The sequence below is a fragment of the Parasteatoda tepidariorum genome, chromosome 7, assembly GCF_982258835.1.
Source record: "Parasteatoda tepidariorum strain Cologne lab strain chromosome 7, Ptep-v5.0, whole genome shotgun sequence".
Classification (NCBI taxonomy): Eukaryota; Metazoa; Arthropoda; class Arachnida; order Araneae; family Theridiidae; genus Parasteatoda; species Parasteatoda tepidariorum.
Genome location: NC_141761.1, coordinates 95,929,484 through 95,948,575, shown reverse-complemented (window position 1 = coordinate 95,948,575; position 19,092 = coordinate 95,929,484). Strand labels below are relative to the sequence as shown.

At 31.3% G+C, this 19,092-nt stretch overlaps 1 protein-coding gene across 3 annotated transcripts in view; it reads left to right on the top strand.

Annotated features, from left to right (window-relative positions):
• LOC107449725 (fibrillin-1) overlaps positions 1-19,092 on the top strand; it is a 317,738-nt gene that overhangs the window by 186,184 nt on the left and 112,462 nt on the right. For all 3 annotated transcript variants that reach the window (XR_015435620.1, XM_087168308.1, XM_087168309.1), the window contains exons 4-11: positions 1,293-1,391; positions 5,523-5,717; positions 8,832-8,957; positions 12,032-12,157; positions 13,761-13,916; positions 15,103-15,267; positions 16,326-16,448; positions 17,674-17,796. Coding sequence is in view for 1 of the 3 variants with exons in the window: in XM_087168308.1 (XP_087024434.1) it covers positions 1,293-1,391; positions 5,523-5,717; positions 8,832-8,957; positions 12,032-12,157; positions 13,761-13,916; positions 15,103-15,267; positions 16,326-16,448; positions 17,674-17,796 (1,113 nt within the window). In the remaining 2 variants the exon portion in view is untranslated. The remainder of the gene's footprint in view (positions 1-1,292; positions 1,392-5,522; positions 5,718-8,831; positions 8,958-12,031; positions 12,158-13,760; positions 13,917-15,102; positions 15,268-16,325; positions 16,449-17,673; positions 17,797-19,092) is intronic.

The following is a 19,092-nucleotide window of genomic DNA, read 5'->3' as shown; positions in this document are numbered from 1 at the left end:
CTTAAAGGTTTTCCTTTGAGCTGGCTTTTTAACGCAGTAAAAAGCAAAAACAAAATTACTAAAAATAACCGAATATTTTATTTATTTACAACCTGAGTTCTCTGTGTGCTTTGTCGGTCGGCAATATGCGTATGGTTGCATGTATGCGCCATTTGCACGTGGTTTAATGAAAACAGCACCAGCCCATCAAAACATTTTGATTGTTTATGTTGGTTTCAGTGCGATTCATGATGGTTCAACATCATTTGATGGTCACCATCATCCAACATTTTTCATTATGCGTTCATGGTTTTTGATATGCCAACAAACTTCGATCATTCCATGATGGAATATGCTAATTTAAAACTATGATGGTTAATCACCAAGAGAAGTTTGATTCTCATGAACCAACAATCCATGATGGTTTCATGAAAATTATTGTTGGTTCCTCAGGAATATACCATCAAAATTTGTTTTTTTTTTCGTTGGTCCAATATCCTACATTGGGGTGATGGTGGTTCATGATCGTTCAAACATTTGATTTCTAAGAAACAATGATGGAAATTTCTGATACGAGTTCAACATGAAAGAAACATCAAAACAAGTTACTATTCTTATGTTGGACCATCATAAATCAGTCCATATTCCTACATTGGGGTGGTAGTTACTTATGTTGGTTACCATCAAAAATATAATGGTTCATGATGGAATTATTGATAGTTACAAATAAGATTATATTGGTCCATCAGTGGAAAACCATCAAAAATTTTTACTTGGGTATCGACGAACTTTTTCTTTTTTTCTTTTTTCTCTTCCACGTTACTTAAATTACATATTTTAAGTATCGTTCAAATCCGCTTAGTGGAACCTTAGCTACGAGCTTCCTAGGAAGACTTTTTTTGCTGAGTATTAGTCCAAAATACCTGTATGTCACCTGCAAATTTTTCAGAGCCTGCAACAAACCAGCAACTTTTTTGCTGAAAATTTATACAAAATACCTACAACCTACCAGTGCTGTTTTCATTGTGTACAAAACTTTCACTGAAAACCTATCTGAAATAATTGTAGATTACCAGCAGGTTTCTGATAAAGGGTTTTCCTAGGAAGAATGTCAGTAAGAATTATGCGGATTTTTAATTAAGGTTTGACAGAAGTCTGAGATCTGTCAGTTTAATTTTAATCATCTTTCATAACCTGTGCTTTTACCTTCTTCACCTTGAAGAAAGGGTGCACGAAGTTCTGTATATTAAGGTTATATCTTTTTCTTTTGGTTTACTATATTTTAATTACAAGCCTTTATTTTGTTTTTATAGGAGGATTATGCCAAGAACCCTGTTTGAATGGAGGACGGTGCATAGGACCTGATCGATGTGCCTGTGTTTATGGTTTTACTGGAAGGAGATGTGAAAGAGGTAAAGGGGAAAAAAACATTCTTTTTTATGTCATAATTTAATTTATGGGCATTCATTTTGCATTTGCGTTTATTTTTTTCTGAAATAAGCGTAGTCTATTTTTTAAAGCAATTTTTTTTTCAATTCTAGAGTTTTCCCGAAGTTTTACATTCTTTTTTAATCTCCACTTTAACTTTAACTTTTCTCATGTATTTAAAAAAAACTATAGCATTTTACTCATTTGTAGCGTTGCTTAAGATTTACATCGCATAAAAATTTTATTATTTAGTTTTTTCATTCAAATTTTAGTGTGGGGACAAAACTACTGAAATTTTTTATTATTAAAATACCACTTAAAGTACTGATGCGAATACTAATATAACTGATATAAGAGTCCTTTTTTTTGTATGCTTATTTTATTTACCTTTTATTTTTATTTACCCTTCATTGTTTTTTTTATTATAAGAGTCCTTTAAAACAGTAATGTTCAAAACCATGAGACTATATTTTTTCTTCCAGATTTTAGTGTGGTCAAAAAATATTAAAGTTTTTAAGAAAAATCCGACTTTTAAGTAATACTGCTATAATAGTCCTTTAAAAAAACTTAAGTTTGAAATTATGAACTTCACGCAAGAAATAATTTTGTTAGAAAACACAGGTTCAAAATTTTCAAATCGTGTAAACAGTATATGCTTTTGAATGAGTTATTGCATATATGGTGAGAATGCAACCGTAATTTTTTTGGCACCTATTACTTTCATCGAAATTCTCAATGACCATTTTGCATAAATAAAGTTGAATTTCATCAGTTCAGTACTCAATATTCCTCTTCAAAGCATAGGTCATTATAGACCTGTTGGCATAAAGCTTAGACTTTAATAGAAAAAACTTCTTCTCTTAGTGGGTAATATTTTATTGCACAAAAGGCACAATGTTCAACTCTTGTGAGAATTTGAGTTATTCTACAAAATTGAGTTATCTACATTAAACTACAAAAATTATCATTCTTCAAAATAAAACCTAAAATTTAAACCTAAATAGGTTTTGGATTGTGCGTAATCACAAATTATGAAACATAAATTTTCTTATATTAATTTACAAATGATCTTAACAAAGCAAATGTGCATTTTAGTTGTTAACTTTTACCGTGTTTTAAGCAATAATGTTCTATCTTATTTTTCACTTTTTTAAAATTGTTTTTCATTTACTTTTAAATAAATGAAATAGAGTAGTTCAAGTAAAATATAACTAAAGCGGTTCTTTCCAACTAGGTTTTTATCAATTTAAATAAAATTAATCATACCATTACGAAATTTTACCAGTGTTGACTTATAACCTGACACGAATATACTAGTGTAGTGTTAAACTTATGTGATTCCTGTAATTTTATTAATGCAGGTATTTGCCATTCATGTTTAAATTTCCTTTCAAACTAAAACACTAATTAAATTATACTCGAAGACAGGTATAGCCTGGCTAGCAGGACACTGGACTCAAGTTCGTGAGAACGGGAGTTCGAATCCAGCCCGCCGAAAACTCCGCATGTAGTAAATGTTGACTGGCAATATCTTCCCGGTCATGAAGTCCTCCATGTTCCTATGACAAATTATACCTCTGGGGGAACTGAATTGGAGATTGATCGTTCTCTGCTACAGGTCAAAATTACGATTTGTGGATGAATGAATGGATGTATGAATAAGTCCGCCCTATAAACGGGAGTGGCGGAAGTCGAATTTTTCGCCATAGATGGCGCCACTGGAAAACAAGAACAATCGCACCATCTCTGCTTAATGGCCGACAACAACAACAATTATACTCGAAAACGAAAATGCGTGTTACATTTTCTCAAAACTAATTTTTACGGTTAGGATAAACCGATATTTCTTCATTCATTTTATAACTTTCTCTTTGACAATTCTAATTCATCGTACAAAAGCTAGCTTTATTTAAATGATATTTCATTCCGTTATAATATCGTTCCTTATATACTAGAAATAAATGCAAGATGAAAAATATAAGAAATTGTTAATTATGAAGTGAAATGATGTAGTGGGAGAGTATTTTATAATATAAGAAGTTTCTGAAAATTACATAGAATAAGACTTCTGTAAGAATTTGCTTTAAGCTAAATGGAAAATCTGTTTGACATTTTGAAAATGTTTCATTTCCCAGCTATAGAAAATCTATTTATTCTGCCGAGTTAAATAGACTGTTTTAAACGGAAAAGAATCTCTTATAAACAATTTCCGTAACATGTTATACATTCTACGAGGATTATCCGGAAGATTTACTTCCCATGATCTGTTGAAAGAAATAAATCATAATTACACAGATTTATCATAAGACACATATCAATATTCCAGGTATGTTTTAACACAAGAACCAGCTTAATCGTAATGCTTGCCGTATTGTGAGATAAGATTTCTTGGCGATCGTGAGATTAGTCTACCACCTGGGAACGAGATTATTTTAGCACCCATTTGTATTTATTAAAGTCTTACAAATAATGCCAAAAAATATCTAGAGCAGTGGTTCCCATTTTTTTCGGTTATGGAACTCTGAATGTTCGACCATCTTTTTCGCGGAACACCGCGACTAAATAAATAAATATTTAATGATTAAAACCTTATAAATTATTTTGAAAATACTTAAAGAAGGAATAAAAACCTAATCTTTTCATTGTATTGTTTTATCAATACTATTATATCAGACAGCAAAATTTACAGGTCAAGGGTGGAATTTAATCTTCTAATTTGATTTTAGAGATTAACGGATTGTGGTGTGATTTAGTGGTGACGGTGTGATTTAGCGATTGATTTAAACTGAATATGCAAGAGCTAAAATGTGGTTTTCTTCAAAATGAAAAGATGGAAATAAACGTTGGTGACGAAAAAGAGCAGAAATAAGCGTTGGTGATGAAAAAGGGCGGAAGTAAACGTTGAGAATAATTATTATAGAGACATATCTCTTCATTGTTGGATTTATTTATTTTTATTCCATGCAGAATACTAATGCAATTTTTCATGAATGTGTCCTATTCATTAATCATTCAATGCATTATTATTAGAATTTTCTTTCAATTTTGTTTTTCTTTCTTTACAAGCATTTAATATAATTTCAGAAAAATAACAAAAATAACAAAAATATTAAATAAATAATGGGCGATTAATCGAATATAAATTTAGTTACAGCTCCCGAAAATCAAAACTGGTAAAAAGTTCTAACTCTCGGAACCCATGGGACCCTTTCCCGAAAACTTAGGGTTTCGCGGAACACCATTTTGGAACCACAGGTCTAGAACAATAAGGTTCATTTCACTTTTTAAGTTTAGAATGTTTCTTGTTTCTTTTCAAACCCGCATCCGGATAGGCCAGGATAGCCTGGTCGGTAGGGCGCTGGGCCCATATCCAAGATTTCGTGGGTTCAATACCCGTCGATCGAAGACTCTCCGTGTTGTAAATGGTGACAGATGCACGCTAAATCAGTCGAGTCGCAAAGTCCTCCAACAAATCAGAACCTCTGGGGGTACTGATCCAGGAGTTTCCTTGTCTTCTGGATTGGTTCAAAATTACAAGGCTACGTAGTTGAGCATTAGTAGTCGTAATCCCAAAATTGGGTCGGATGCTCAACGACGGACATAAAATAAAATAAAATCCCGCATCCGGCGTGCACCGATCACAGTGGTAATGTAAAGTATCCTCAGTGGTAGACGGATCATGAGTTAGAGTCCCCTCGTCATCAGGCTAACCATGGGAGGTTTTCCTTGCGGGTTAGATCCATTAAATAGTCCTCCGTGGAAGCAAATTTCTCCCAATACTTGATGCATTGTCTTCTGAGTTGGGTTACGGAGGTAAACATTAATAATCGTAAACCATAAAATAGGATCGGCTGTTAAACGACATTTATGAAAAGAAAAAAAAATAGCACTATTACAAAACACAATGATAGTATAAATCATAATAAAAAAATATAATAAGTAAATAAATAAAAAGAATTAGCAATTCAAGTTTAGAATTGGTAAATTTTATAGTTACAAACAATGTGGTAAATTGTATAGTTTTAAATGTAATTGTAAAAACTTAGGACGGAACTTTGTAAATTTATTTTTTATGTGATTGAAATTTACTAAAATTTTATTTCTTTCGCTTGCAGATTATCGCACTGGACCCTGCTTCCGTAAAGTTAGAAATCAATTTTGTGCTGGTCAATTAACGGGGGTGGTCTGCACCCGGCAACTGTGCTGTGCTACCGTAGGCGTTGCGTGGGGACATCCATGCGAACAGTGTCCGTCCAAACTAGACTGTGATAGAGGATATATTACTAATATTAATTCCAGAACTTGTCAAGGTAAGTAAAATTAAACTTCTAAAGGTTTTTTTACAACAGCTTATAATATTTAAAATATGTTAAAATTATCAGAAATGAGAATTATATCGTAAAAAAATTATATTAAGCAAAGAAAATTCGGTTATAAGTAGTATATATTTGTTACTGTATCTTAATGAGAACTTGGACTTCTCAAAAGAACAACCATCTCATATAAAACTGGCAATTTAATTATCAATGTTCGAAAATTTTATGATTCAAGTTTGAAAATAATCCATCAGTTACTTGGTTAAATATTAATCATTTAATTATCATTTTTTCGTGACTGTTGTAACATAATCTAGCTTCTTGGTTAAATAATGACAGTTAAAGTATCAATGTTTCAGAAGTGTTATGATTAGAGCCCGGATTTTGATGACCTAAAAAATCTCAACTAATGCCCTAAAAAAGTGCAAAAAATACCCTTAAAAATGAAAATGCGAAAATTGCGCTAAAAATGCCTTATGACATGACTTAAATAAAGTAAAAATATTGAACTAAAACAATGTTTCACTCTTTAAAATTATTATGAGTCATTTCAGAAAATATGAAGCAATGCAATACTTGTTCTACTAGTTCATTAAAGTTTGAAAAATATGCTTTATATCCTGAAATAACAAAAAAAAAGGAAAATGTATTGACTCCAAAACATTTTCATTTTGTATAGAAACTTTAATGAATATAACAATTTCCATCTCATAATATTGCTAAATATCAGAATTACATTGGATTATTAAATGATTTTTGATATTTTGAAATGTAAACGAGCGTCTCTTGTCTGAAAGTAAATTTTTATACCTGGTGAAGCTTCTTTCAACGACTACTGATGTTATTGGTGCGTACTTAAAAAAGACGGTATCACTTACTAACAATTCTTCTTCAATTTGAAAAGATGTTGCTTTACCTGCTAATACCCTAGAGATTTTGTTTGTTTGGAAGCCAGTGTTCTTCTCCAAAACTTTGTTCAATTTAGCTGCTACACTTTGTCCTATCTTTCCCCTTGCTTTTTGCAACACTTGACTCACTACGTCAATATAATTTATTGCATCGCAAAGTTCCAATTCTTGTTTCTCCCAGCTTGTAATTGTCGAGGACACGGTAGCACAGTTAGACTTGATAAATGATAAGTTTCCTTCAATTTTATCAGAGGATTTTATCAGAGACCTACACGTTTTGCGTTATCTTAATTGATGCAGCGTCTTCTGAATCGAGACAAATTATAAGACAAATCTCGTTCTTCATGTAATAAAAATGCCCCATAAAATAATAAAAATTGGAAAAATTAACAAAAAACTTAAAAAATGCTTTAAAATGCAAAATATGCCCCAAAATTAAAAAAAAAATGCCCTATAAATCTAAAAAAATGTTCCAAAGGACAAAAAATGTCCAAAAATGCAAATGTCATCAAAATCCGGACCTTAGTTATGATGTAAGTTAAAGCATAATCCAGATATTTCATCAAATATTAACAATTTAAGTATCATTGTTTCGGGAGTGTGATGAAAATATAATCTAACTACATGGTTAAATATTGAAAATTTAAGTATCAATGTTTCGGAAGCGTAATGATTCAGGTTCATAATCCAGATACTTTGTTAAATGTCTAGTAATATTATGATTAATAATTTAGAGCGATCTATCATCTACATGATTAATGATCTAGCTAAAAAGGCTATATAGGCATTATTTATGATCCAATGGTGTAATGATTCATAGTCCAGAAACATGATTATTCATAACAATAAATATCAGCATTAATATTCACAATATATACCAGTAGTTAAAACTGCAATGCACTTTCGATGCTAAATTGGAGCATCTTCTTCGGCTCAAAACGAAAGAAAAATGGTGATGAAAAACATTACAAGTTAAATAAATAATTAAGATTAAAAAAAACAGGATCATTCAATAAGAAAATGGGAGTCAAGATAAATGGCCCAGTTTGTATTGTTAAGAAACATAAATAATTTTTCATTCAGTTTTTATTATATTCTTCTTAATATGATTAATAATATAACAATATAATTCAAAATTCATTGTAGAGATTTAGAAGCAACCTGTACTTTTGCATCCGTAATAATATCAAAATGTTTTAACGTGTGAAATGTTTAGAAATCTGAAATTCATTGATCCAAAAAATAATAATAAATTAAAATTATAAGGTGTCGAGGTGCCTTTTTTCTGTTTCCAAAGCCTTGCTTATACAATAAAGAAAATGTTAGATAGATCCGCAGAATAATACCAAAAGCCAGTAAATGTAAGCCATCGTATTTTCTGTTTCCAGTACCCAGATTGATTAAAGAATAGAAAAAGAAAAGAATAGATAAATCCACAGAAGAATACCAAAAGCGATTTATTTCTGTTTCCAAGGCCTGAACTGCTTGTATATAAAAGAAGAGAATAGATAGATTCACAGAATAATACCAATAGCCAATAATTGTTAAGTTGTTATTTTATTTCTGCTTCCATTGCCTGAACTGCTTGTAGATGAAAGAAGAGAATAGATAGATTCACAGAATAATACCAAAAGCCAATAATTGTTAAGTTGTTATTTTATTTCTGTTTCCAAGGCCTGAACTGCTTGTATATAAAAGAAGAGAATAGATAGATCCACAGAATAATACCAAAAGTCAGGTCTTGGTATTATTCTGTGGATATCCAAAAACTTGAAACTTTCGTTACCAGACATTGGTAACGAAATTTTTTCTGTTACCAATGTCTGAAATGATTATATATTAATGTGAAACAATTACTGCAAAATTGGGGGAGGGAGAAAAGAAATTGCAAATGAGAATGGTTTTACATTTTACCAATATTGTAGTTCGATTGATAATAATGAAGATTTAACAATATTCTGGAACTTTCCAGCTTTCATTACAATAATAGCCATTGCGTATGTTGTTGACGTAAAAAAAAGTGTCAGAAATTGCAAAACTCTGACAGATCTTGAGTTTAAGAAGACTCAGTTTTACTTATCTCTCTCAAACATTCTTCTAAAATATTTGACACTCATTGTTGAAAAATAATTTCAAATTAATCCAGTCTTTAATATGAAAAATTGTGAAAGTATGTTGACGAAACTAATGTTCCTTTCAGATGTTGACGAATGCGAAGCCATTCCGGGCATTTGTGAGAAAGGAAAATGTGTCAATTCCATGGGATCATTTCGCTGTGACTGCGATGAAGGTTATTTGTATAATGAAGACGCCGGAGAATGTGAAGGTATGAATGCCTTATCATTTTTTAATTAATTTTTTAATTTGAAAAGTACTATTCCTCAAAAATTTGCACCATGAGATTTATGATATTGAGACACAAATATTGATTACGTGTGTCCATCTTTAAAATGGTAACATACAATCTTCACTTAAGTTATAACTTTTTTCAAAAACGACCGTAGAATTAAGAGAATTTTTTTTTTCTTTTTTGTGAAAACGTATCTTAACTTTTTAACGTTACGAAAAGTGGCTAAATGTTTAATGCAGAATTTTCATTAAATATATTTTTCATTATTTTGTATTCCTTTAGACAAAATAAGTTGAAAAATATTATATTTAGCATTTTAATAGTTTTTGATTGAGAAATACAGCATTGGACACCTGTGTCACATTTTGCATTGAGAGTAACATTCTTCACTTCCAAACAAAACTTTTTTTAAATCGCAATTATTTATTTTAAAGATAAACAGTAATGTATCACCAAAATTTCTTTAATTTACAAAAAATCATTATTGATAAATTTTTGAATATGAAAAAAAAATTTTCAAACTTCTTTGTTCTGGATAATATTTTCTTAAAGCAAATCTTATTCCAAGAATCAGATTTTTTTAGTAACTATGAGGATGTTTCTGTATAATTAAAAAATACCATAATGTATTTTTATGAATGCAATATAAAAAATACATATATGAGACGCCGGTATCCCATCTGCACCAAAGGGTTGTTTCATTTCACATGATATGAATAATTTTGTCCATAAATATTTTTAGGAGTTAAATTAGATTTTTTAATATTTCAAATGCTGCTACACACTTTGCATATGAGTTAAAACTTTTCTCTAAAACTGCAATCATATGTCTTTTTTTTTGTGTTCATCGAATAGGGGACTAAATATGTACGATAACAGGAAAATTTTAGAGATTAATATCAGAGCTTTGGACAGAGAAGCTTATTATTTTAAGACACAAATATTTATCCCCCAAGTGTCCATCTTTAAAATGCTGCCATATACTTTCACTTAAATTATTTCCCGAAAACGACTGTCGAATCTTAAGAATTTTTACAAGAACTTTTACTTTTTAAATGTTACAAAAAAAGATATGAAGAATTTTATGAATAACTTACCGACGTCATGAACACTTTAGAAATTAATTTCAGAACTTAGCTCCGTTAAACTACTTCTAAAACGCGTATTTGCTTTCAGAGTTCATCGTTAAATTAGTTATGTTGAACCTCAGAACTTAACTCCGCTAAACTACTTCTAATGCGCATATTTGCTTCCAGAGTTCATCGTTAAGTTAGTTATGTAGCATTTTAACTGTTGATTAACGAACTATAATACTTTTAATCCTACTTTCGCAATAATTCATCTCGATAATGAATCAGTTTTTATTCTTAAATTTTTTGTCTTCCTTCCATATTTACTTGTGAATCTTTTGCGTGAATATTATTTCGATTTAATTTTTGTAGAGTATGTTAAAATTCGCATCGCACTCAGTAATTTCAGAATAACCTAATATAAAGCACTTGTTTATGAGGTCGGGATAGCCTGGTTGGTAGGGCGTTGGGCTCGTGTTCGTGAGAACGTGATTTCAAATCGGCCGAAGAATTCTCTTGTATTAAAAGGGTGACAGGTTCTCGTTAAATCAGCCAGGAACGCAAAGTCCTCCAATTTCCCAATACAATTCAATATCTCTGGGGGTATTAAATTTGAGGTAGATAGCTCTCTGGTTCAAATCAAAATTACAATCTGTGGATGAATGAATGGAGTATGATTGGGTGCTCCCTGTAAAGTGGGCTGTGACGTGTGTGTTGATGAAGTCGTATTCTAGGTCATAGAGGGCGCCACTGAAAAAACAAGAAACGCACCCTCTGCCTTAAAAATATCCTTGATTTCAAGCAGGCTTGCAGGGATTGGCCAATCATATAAGTAACAACAACAACACTTGAATATAAACTGTTAAAAGTTTTTCTTAGTATTCGTTATACTATTTAAGTAAAAGACTAAAAAAGCATCTATAATTGCTTTTAAAAAGATTTATTCCTTATTTCTAATTAATTTTTTGTTTATTGCGTTCTTTAATTTGTACTGAAAATAGATTTTATTCTTGTAACCTTTAGAATCAATCACGACAGTTAATTATTGCTTTTTTGGGGAATTTGAGCAATTAAATGGAATTAAATAAAAGATTATAAAGATTACAGTGTTGCATTTTTTTTCTTCTATTCCTTAAGCGTTTTATATGTGGGAAAGAAAAGCGTGGCAATGAATTAAAAATAAATTAAATCTTTTTTGACGATTTTTTTCGTTCCTCAAACGATGAAAAAATAAACGAAATTAATTTTATTTTTCATTCGCATTTCTTTAGTTCAAAATGCAAACTAAGTAATTTTAAATCAACATTTGCGAGAAATTAAGCTTTTATTAAAGGACTTAATAAATACTTGAAATAAATGTTTTGAAAGTGCTAACAATTTTATTTGAATTGATATCAAGTTGATTTCATATTTGAAATAGTTTTTTATGATTATCTGTCGTATTCTTACGAAAACACACTTAAACTTAAATGAAAATTTATATTTTTATTTTGGAAACATTTTGGATGCTGGTATTAGAATATTTTGTGACACTTTAGCAGTTTCTGCGATGCAAATTGAGCATTCCTGTTCGAAAATATATATATTTGTTTTTATAATGCAATAACACGGTAAGCTTCTTAATATTATTTCAAAGCTATTGAGCACTCCTGTCCAAAAAATGTTTTATCATACTACTAAGTGCTCGATCTTGTTAAAAAGGTAATTTCAAAATTCTTTACGAGATACAAATATGGCACTTACACCCTGAAAATATCTTTCTACATAATATAATATTCAATTTCATTAAAATAACTACCTAAAGGCACTTTGTGAGCTGCATATTGGGCACTATGCTCAATACATATATTTTCAGTATAAGTATTATGGTATTTAATCATCTTAAAATCGATATTGTAATTAACATGAATATTTCTTTTTGCAATACTAACATAGTATTCAAGCTTTTTAAAAATGTGTTTCTTTTCTAAATATTTTTAGATGTTAATGAATGCGAAGGAAATCTTGATCTGTGTACTCATGGTCGCTGTGTCAACACAGAAGGAAGCTTTAACTGTCTGTGTGATTACGGATACGTACCTGCTCAAAACCAACAAGCTTGTCTAGGTATGTTTAGCATTCACGTTAAATTTTTGCTTCATGATTTCTGATACTCTTTCACGCCTTTGGCTTTTCAAGATCCAAGCATCAGTAATAAAACATTTAATTTACTATCAACAATGGAATACCTGCAAGTGACATAGTGTGGGTATCTGGATCCTGATTGGTTGCTGAATGGTGGGATTTGTTTACCGTAGCAACTGTTCTTTTCCTTCTATTTCGATGGAACCGAGCCAGTCAAGTATCAATCCTCTTAAGTGACTGCATCTATATTCTTTCACAAGGATTATTTTTCTAATATTTTAATTCTTTCGCCATCTATTTCTTCCTTAACTCAAAGACAGGCACGAAGTCATTTAGAACCTAAACAAACTAATTATGCATCGAAGTTGCCAGGTACACAAAACAAAAATATATCATGGTTACAGTGAAGTATATAAACAAATAATAAATTTAGGTTAAGAAAAGACGTAGATGAGAAAGAATTATATTTCAGCAATTTCGATGTGAGATATGGCGATGTTTTTAATTAACTTCGCGTTAATCAACATTCTAACTTTTGTGGAGAAACTTAGTTGTACGTCATAGGTCACATGTGTGCGTATACGTTATCTTTTTCGCGAAGTACAAGTACCCAACAGAATATGGTTCATTTTAATAACTAAAGTTCCTTGTTAGCTGTTAAAAAAAGCACATCAAGGAAACAATCATAGTAAGTTGATAAAATAGTAAGCATTGGGTTTGAGAGTAAAACTTTAATCAACAGGAAATTGGATACTTACAAGTTACGTCATCGCAGGTAAATCGTGGCATTAGTTGATTCAGAAGCCAATCAGGCTTGAGTCGTTTACAGCGTGACGTCATTAAAGGTATCCAATTAAATCTGATTAAAATTACATAGTTAGGCATTTTTACTTCACTTCTTCTCAAGTTGCAAGTACCCAATTGTGGCTGTTCTAAATCTTGAAGTAAGCAGTTTACAGAATATACTGATGCATAATTCTTTAACTGATTTAGAATTCATGCACCTACGAGTTATGGATGTACAGTATATAAAAAAAATCGCGATCCCCTTTATATTTTTTGATCTGATTTTTAAGTACTAGGACTCAAACTTAAAGTTTCACGAGGATGACCTCACATCTGCTCATTAACGATATTAACGATATGCTCATTAACGATGTAGACTATATTTTTAGTTCCGAAATCAGACACAAAAGCGTCTTTCTCGGAATAAACATATCTTTTTTGATTTGGAATCCTTACCCTCAAAACAGAAGAAATAGCCGACAGAGAGAGAGAGGACAGACGGCTGGAACGGTAAGAAAAACTATGGTATCTGATAGTATACAAATATGATCATAAAGGGTTAACCCGCGAAACAATTGTTATCCAGAAAAAGTTTCAAAAGGAAGTGAAATCAGAATTATTTCGAAAGTCATTGCTTATAAACAGAGCTCTATGTGCCAAAACTTGAGGATGAACTTTAAAAAAATGCTATAATTTCAGACTGCTATTGACAATAAAATTAAATTACTTGCATTCTTTTTATTTTTATGCCTGACAACAACAATTTAATGCTTATTATTTTAAATATTCTTTTCTTCAGATACAAGGCAAGGCTTCTGTTATGTGGACGTATCTAGTGGCCAATGCAAAAATCCTCTGGCTGTACGCTTATCAAAAGTTGAGTGCTGCTGCGGGGAAAACATGGGTAAAGGTTGGGGAGAACAACCATGTGAAGCGTGTCCCCTCCCAGGTTCTAGTAAGTAATTTTTCATTTAAATTTTCATTCTGTTGTGTGTTATTGAAATAATGATTAAAGAATTTAATTATTTTCTTTAATGCTTAATTTACAGAATTTAATTTTAATACAGTTAATATCTTCCAATTAATCATTAATTTAATTGATATCATTTTGTTGAACTCTAATTAATGTGTATAATGTAAATTTACGGCGCAAATATATCTTTTCATGCATAGCCTAATGAGTGGTTCCATTTTTGCTATTCTTTTTTAACGCTGGTGAAATTTAATGCTGATGCTGGTGAAATTTAAATGGTGATGATTATGTAGATTCAATATTTCTCTGGCTGACACTCTGGTTTCGCTTTCTTTTTTTAAACTCTGAACATTCCTTTGATCCCTCAGCTTCTTTTGCATCTTCCTCTTCTTTTTTCCGTCTGCTTCTTCTTTTTTATCTTATTTTCCTTTTTTACTTCTTCTTTTCTGCTTCATCCTTTTCTTCCTTTTGTTATTTTTCATCTTCTTTTTCTTATTCTTTTTCATCTTCCTTTTCTTTCTTTGCTTTCTTTCCTTCATCTTATACCTCCTCTTTCTTCTCTTAATCCTCTATTTCCTCTTCCTTATCTTCTACTCCTTTTTTAATGCCTCTATAGCCATATATGAGCCTTGACCTGCCAAACAATGTTGTTTTAAACTTTCCTGTTCTTAACCTTCGATTTCGAATTGATAATTTCTATTATGATCAAAACTATTGCATCATCTATATATTTTTCGTTCATTAGTGGTTTAGAGTTCATTAGTGGACAATGTTTTTACTTTTGATACTAGTCTCGTTAGCTATTAATTTCTATTTAGACAGTAAAATGTATTAACTTTAAATCAATACCAAAAATCTCAACATTTTTTTTCTGTTTGCTTCGATTTTTTTTCCAACTTAGTGTTTATTTGTTAAATTGGTTTCACAAAATACACAGTGCCGAACTTGATTTTGAGTCGTATGATTAGAAAATAATTTATGTAGTGCAACCAAATTTGGAAACAAAACGATCTAATACGTATACAGTAAATTATCTTAATATAACAAAGTATCTCTACAGAAAATTTCTCTATATAACGAAATTTTCTAACGGAATGTTAGATAACATTTAATTGTTTATACCACAAGCAAAAATTTAGAATTTTAATTTATATTCTTTTTCCAATAGAAAGTTACAGACAGTTGTGCACCGCCGCATCCTTGCTTGACATCAACGAATGTGACTTGCGACGTGATTTTTGTGAAAATGGTCGATGCATCAATACACCATCGTCCTATCGTTGTGAATGCAATAAAGGATTCAGAGCAGTGATGAATGATAAGAAATGTGATGGTAAGTCCTTAATAATTATTAAAAACTACTGTTTTGATAAGATATCTTATACGCGATGAAATCCTAATTATCCGAATTTGTTATTAGTGAATGCCTTATTAAATTAAGCAGGCGTCTTACACTAAATATCTAATAATTTCAAACATTAAATTTAGTGCTGTGAGAAAATTAACTTCAATAACAATCTCCAAAATTAAATATTTAGGAAGCGTATGTTCCTTCCAGTATATTTGAGATAATCAAGTCTAACTGTAGTTTTTTTCATAGAACTTCTGCTCTTAAAATTAAATTTTAATTTATTGCCAGCATTGTAAGCATCCATTCATATAATGGATGTAAAAGTTAGTTTCACTTCATTTTAGCTAAACTAACTTGCATTTGTGTTACACAGATAAAATCGGGCTCGCTTTGGGAGGTCAGAGCCCACCCGAATATTTTATTCCGAGCTCGAGAAACAAAGGATTACTTAGAACCCGAGACCACCTGAGAAGCCATAAAGGTCAAATTTTGCGGTCTCACCTATTAGGCTTGTAATACCCAAATAAGAAAATTAGTCATTATAATCTTTTTATCACAATCAGTTAATAAGTTTTACATTTTTATATTTAATGACTGTATTAAACGTTAGTTTAAAAGTAGTAAAAATGTTTGTGAAAATTTTATCATGAGTACGAGCCCGTCGGTGCCTGAAAACTTTTTTCAGTAACAGTAAACGAGCCCGAGCCAGTAACGGGAGTGAGTTCGGGATTTCTCATCTCTATTAGACTCACACGCAATCATAGCCAAGAGTTTAGCCCCATTTTTTCTTCCTTTAACAGCCATGGCAGGAATGCCACTAAAGTTTGACCCCAGTTGGACGACATGGACAGCTGCTGAGCTGGTATCTCTTTCTCCAAACTTCCACACCACACAAGTGGAGTTAACTTTAACCTTTATTGCATTACCAGAGTTCTGTGTTTTTGTTACAGGAAAACTCTAAGAAAATAACCGCAAAACAAAGTCATTGTTCTATATGTTAATTACTATTAAGGATTATACATAATAAATTTCATTTTCAGATATCGATGAGTGTCAAAACGCGACTCTTTGCCAGGGAGGTCGCTGCATAAATTCCATAGGAAACTTTGACTGTATTTGTCCTACGGGATATGATCTCACATCTGATGGAACTAAATGCACAGGTAAATGTTTTAAAAAATAAACTGCAAAGATGGCTTTTTGCATACGTAAGGGCATACATTAATTCATTGCTTATTATATGAAGAATATGCTTCAGTTTTGAGATATTGGGTTGAGTAAAAAGTCATTGCTTTTTTTTCCTCCTAAATTTTTCTAAGTCACGAATCTGAATTTAAAGTTATTCCACGCAAAAAGTTTTGAAGTCTGGGGTTTAAGATCAAAATCATACCTTAAAAAAATGGTAGTTTTTTTCACGTCTTATGAGCATATCGAAGATGCTTATTCGTGCTGTTAAAGAAACTATTTTGAGTTCATGAGGAACCCACATTTCGAGCTCGCTTACGTATCCCAGCTTCTTTAGATGGACGTGAACAATTTTTTGACTGATCTTCATCAATCAGTCAAAACATCTGTCTCGTGTAGTGTAACGTGGATTGATAAATGTCTTTATTTTGGCATCATCAACCCGGGTAGGTCTTCCTGATCCAGGAGTATTTTTTGAAGTCGAAATCACCATCTCTGAATTTCATAAAACAGGTTCGGCATTGACTGTCATGTAGAGCATCATCACCGTAAACTTGACTCGTGTTTTTCGTTATACGGAATCAAAATTGTGAAATATGGTGAAAATGAACTATTTAATCTTTCGTGTTCAATGTTCTGTCAAACCTCAAAAGCCCGATTAAATAATTCTCTTTTTTTCTTTACAATGAAGCTTAAACTGTCAGCTATCAATGGCGTAAAAACTACCATTGCAGATGTTTTAAGTACTTCAGAAACCGTACTATTACCATCTGCTGCAAAAAAAAAATTCTTACTCAGTCATTTTTTATTGATGAGTCAACCAATCAAAACCTACACTATTGATTTGCATTACTTAATGCAACAAAAATACAACAAAACCAAATATTCACGTTACAATGAAATTTTAAAAGTTTAGAAAAAAAAATTTATTTTTAAACTAAAAACACTCAAAGTATTTCCAGAATTCAAATTTTATTCCTACTAATCTAGTAGGTTTCTCGAAATTATGTTCCATTTGAGTGAAGGAAGATGAAATTATGAAATGATATTAACTAAAATAGAAAAGATTGTCTGAAAGATGCTTCGTAGTACAATTCAAAAATATTTACTGACTGCGTGAGAACTATTATTTCTGCTTGTGAATTAGGTAAGATTTCCTTTTAAACAACTCTAAGTATTTCTTTTTCTTTTAATCCTAACTAGATCAGGACGAATGTTCCATTACGGGAATGTGTGCGAACGGCGAATGCGTGAATGGTGACGGATCATTTACCTGCAGATGTAAACCTGGATTTTCACTGTCTCCAACGAGGCAGTCTTGTATAGGTCAGTTCATTTTTATCAACATTATTACTAATATCAGTCAATGAAGAATTTCCTAAATTTAGTTGTTGATCATAAAATTAGTAATATTTTATTGAATAAAGGACATTCTTTTTAATTCTTCTCAAAAAATTCAATCTATAATAGAGCAATCCAGAAAATATTGTCATAATATATGGATTAGTTTTTAGTCATATATTTGAATTTTAGTCTTGTTAAAAAAAGAAATAGAACAAAAAAGACTGAAATGTAGAAAGTTTCTTCGTAACTTTTTAATCCTTTATATGTTTATAATAAAAATAGGATTAAGAAGTTTCCCTTAAGCTTTTTATGGACATTAAAGCGATGCTAGTTAAGAACAAACAAGGTAAAAGCAATGAATGAAAAATATATTGATAAATGGACATACTATAGTTTTGGTTCTATAAACAAGAACTTTCAACAGTGTTTAAATACAAAATGTTAAGACACTGATGAAAATTTTTGTTTATTGAGCCGAAACTATTTAACGTGTCCATTTCTGTACCTTTATTTGTGCTTTATTCACATTATTTTCTCTTTATTCATAATTAGCCGAAAGGGTACACTATCCTTGTTTAGATTTTGACTGTCAAATATATTGCAAGAAAATTTAAAAACACTTTTATCTCGAAATATAATTGGTTGTTATGCAAGACTTCTTTTATTTCTTAAGTCTACATTAAAATGTCCGTACAAATTCAAAAACCTGTGACGTGAGCATAAAAAGTTTTTAATCTATTCTCTACACGAAACGATCGGAGATAATGAAGAAAAAAAGTTAAATAATCGACAGAGTAGATTCAGAGTCAAAATTTCTTGTTTTAAAATAAAAGTTTCAAGGCTTCATTAATAGAATTTAGACATGCTTTCTGCGAAATTTTAGAAATCAATTCTTTAATATCAATTCTTGATTTTTATTCAGTAATACTGTTTATGGTCATTAGTACGACCCCCATTAGTGCGATCCTACCATTATAACGACCGCGATACGAAGTCCCGTTTGCAGTTCGATAGACGCAATATTATTTTAACGCCCATTAGAACGTCTGAGCTGAACCGTTCATTCCAATATAGGGACTGAGCCGTGGTAGCTCAGGGGATAGAGCGTTCGCCTTCCAATGAGGTAAACCGGGTTCGATCCCAGCGCTGGCTGGTCGATACGAATTCCGCGCTGACGTAAAATATCCTCAGTGGTAGACGGATCATGGGTTTGAGTCCCCTTGCCGTCAGGCTAACCATGAGAGGTTTTTGTAGTTTTCCTCTCCGTGCAACGTAAAT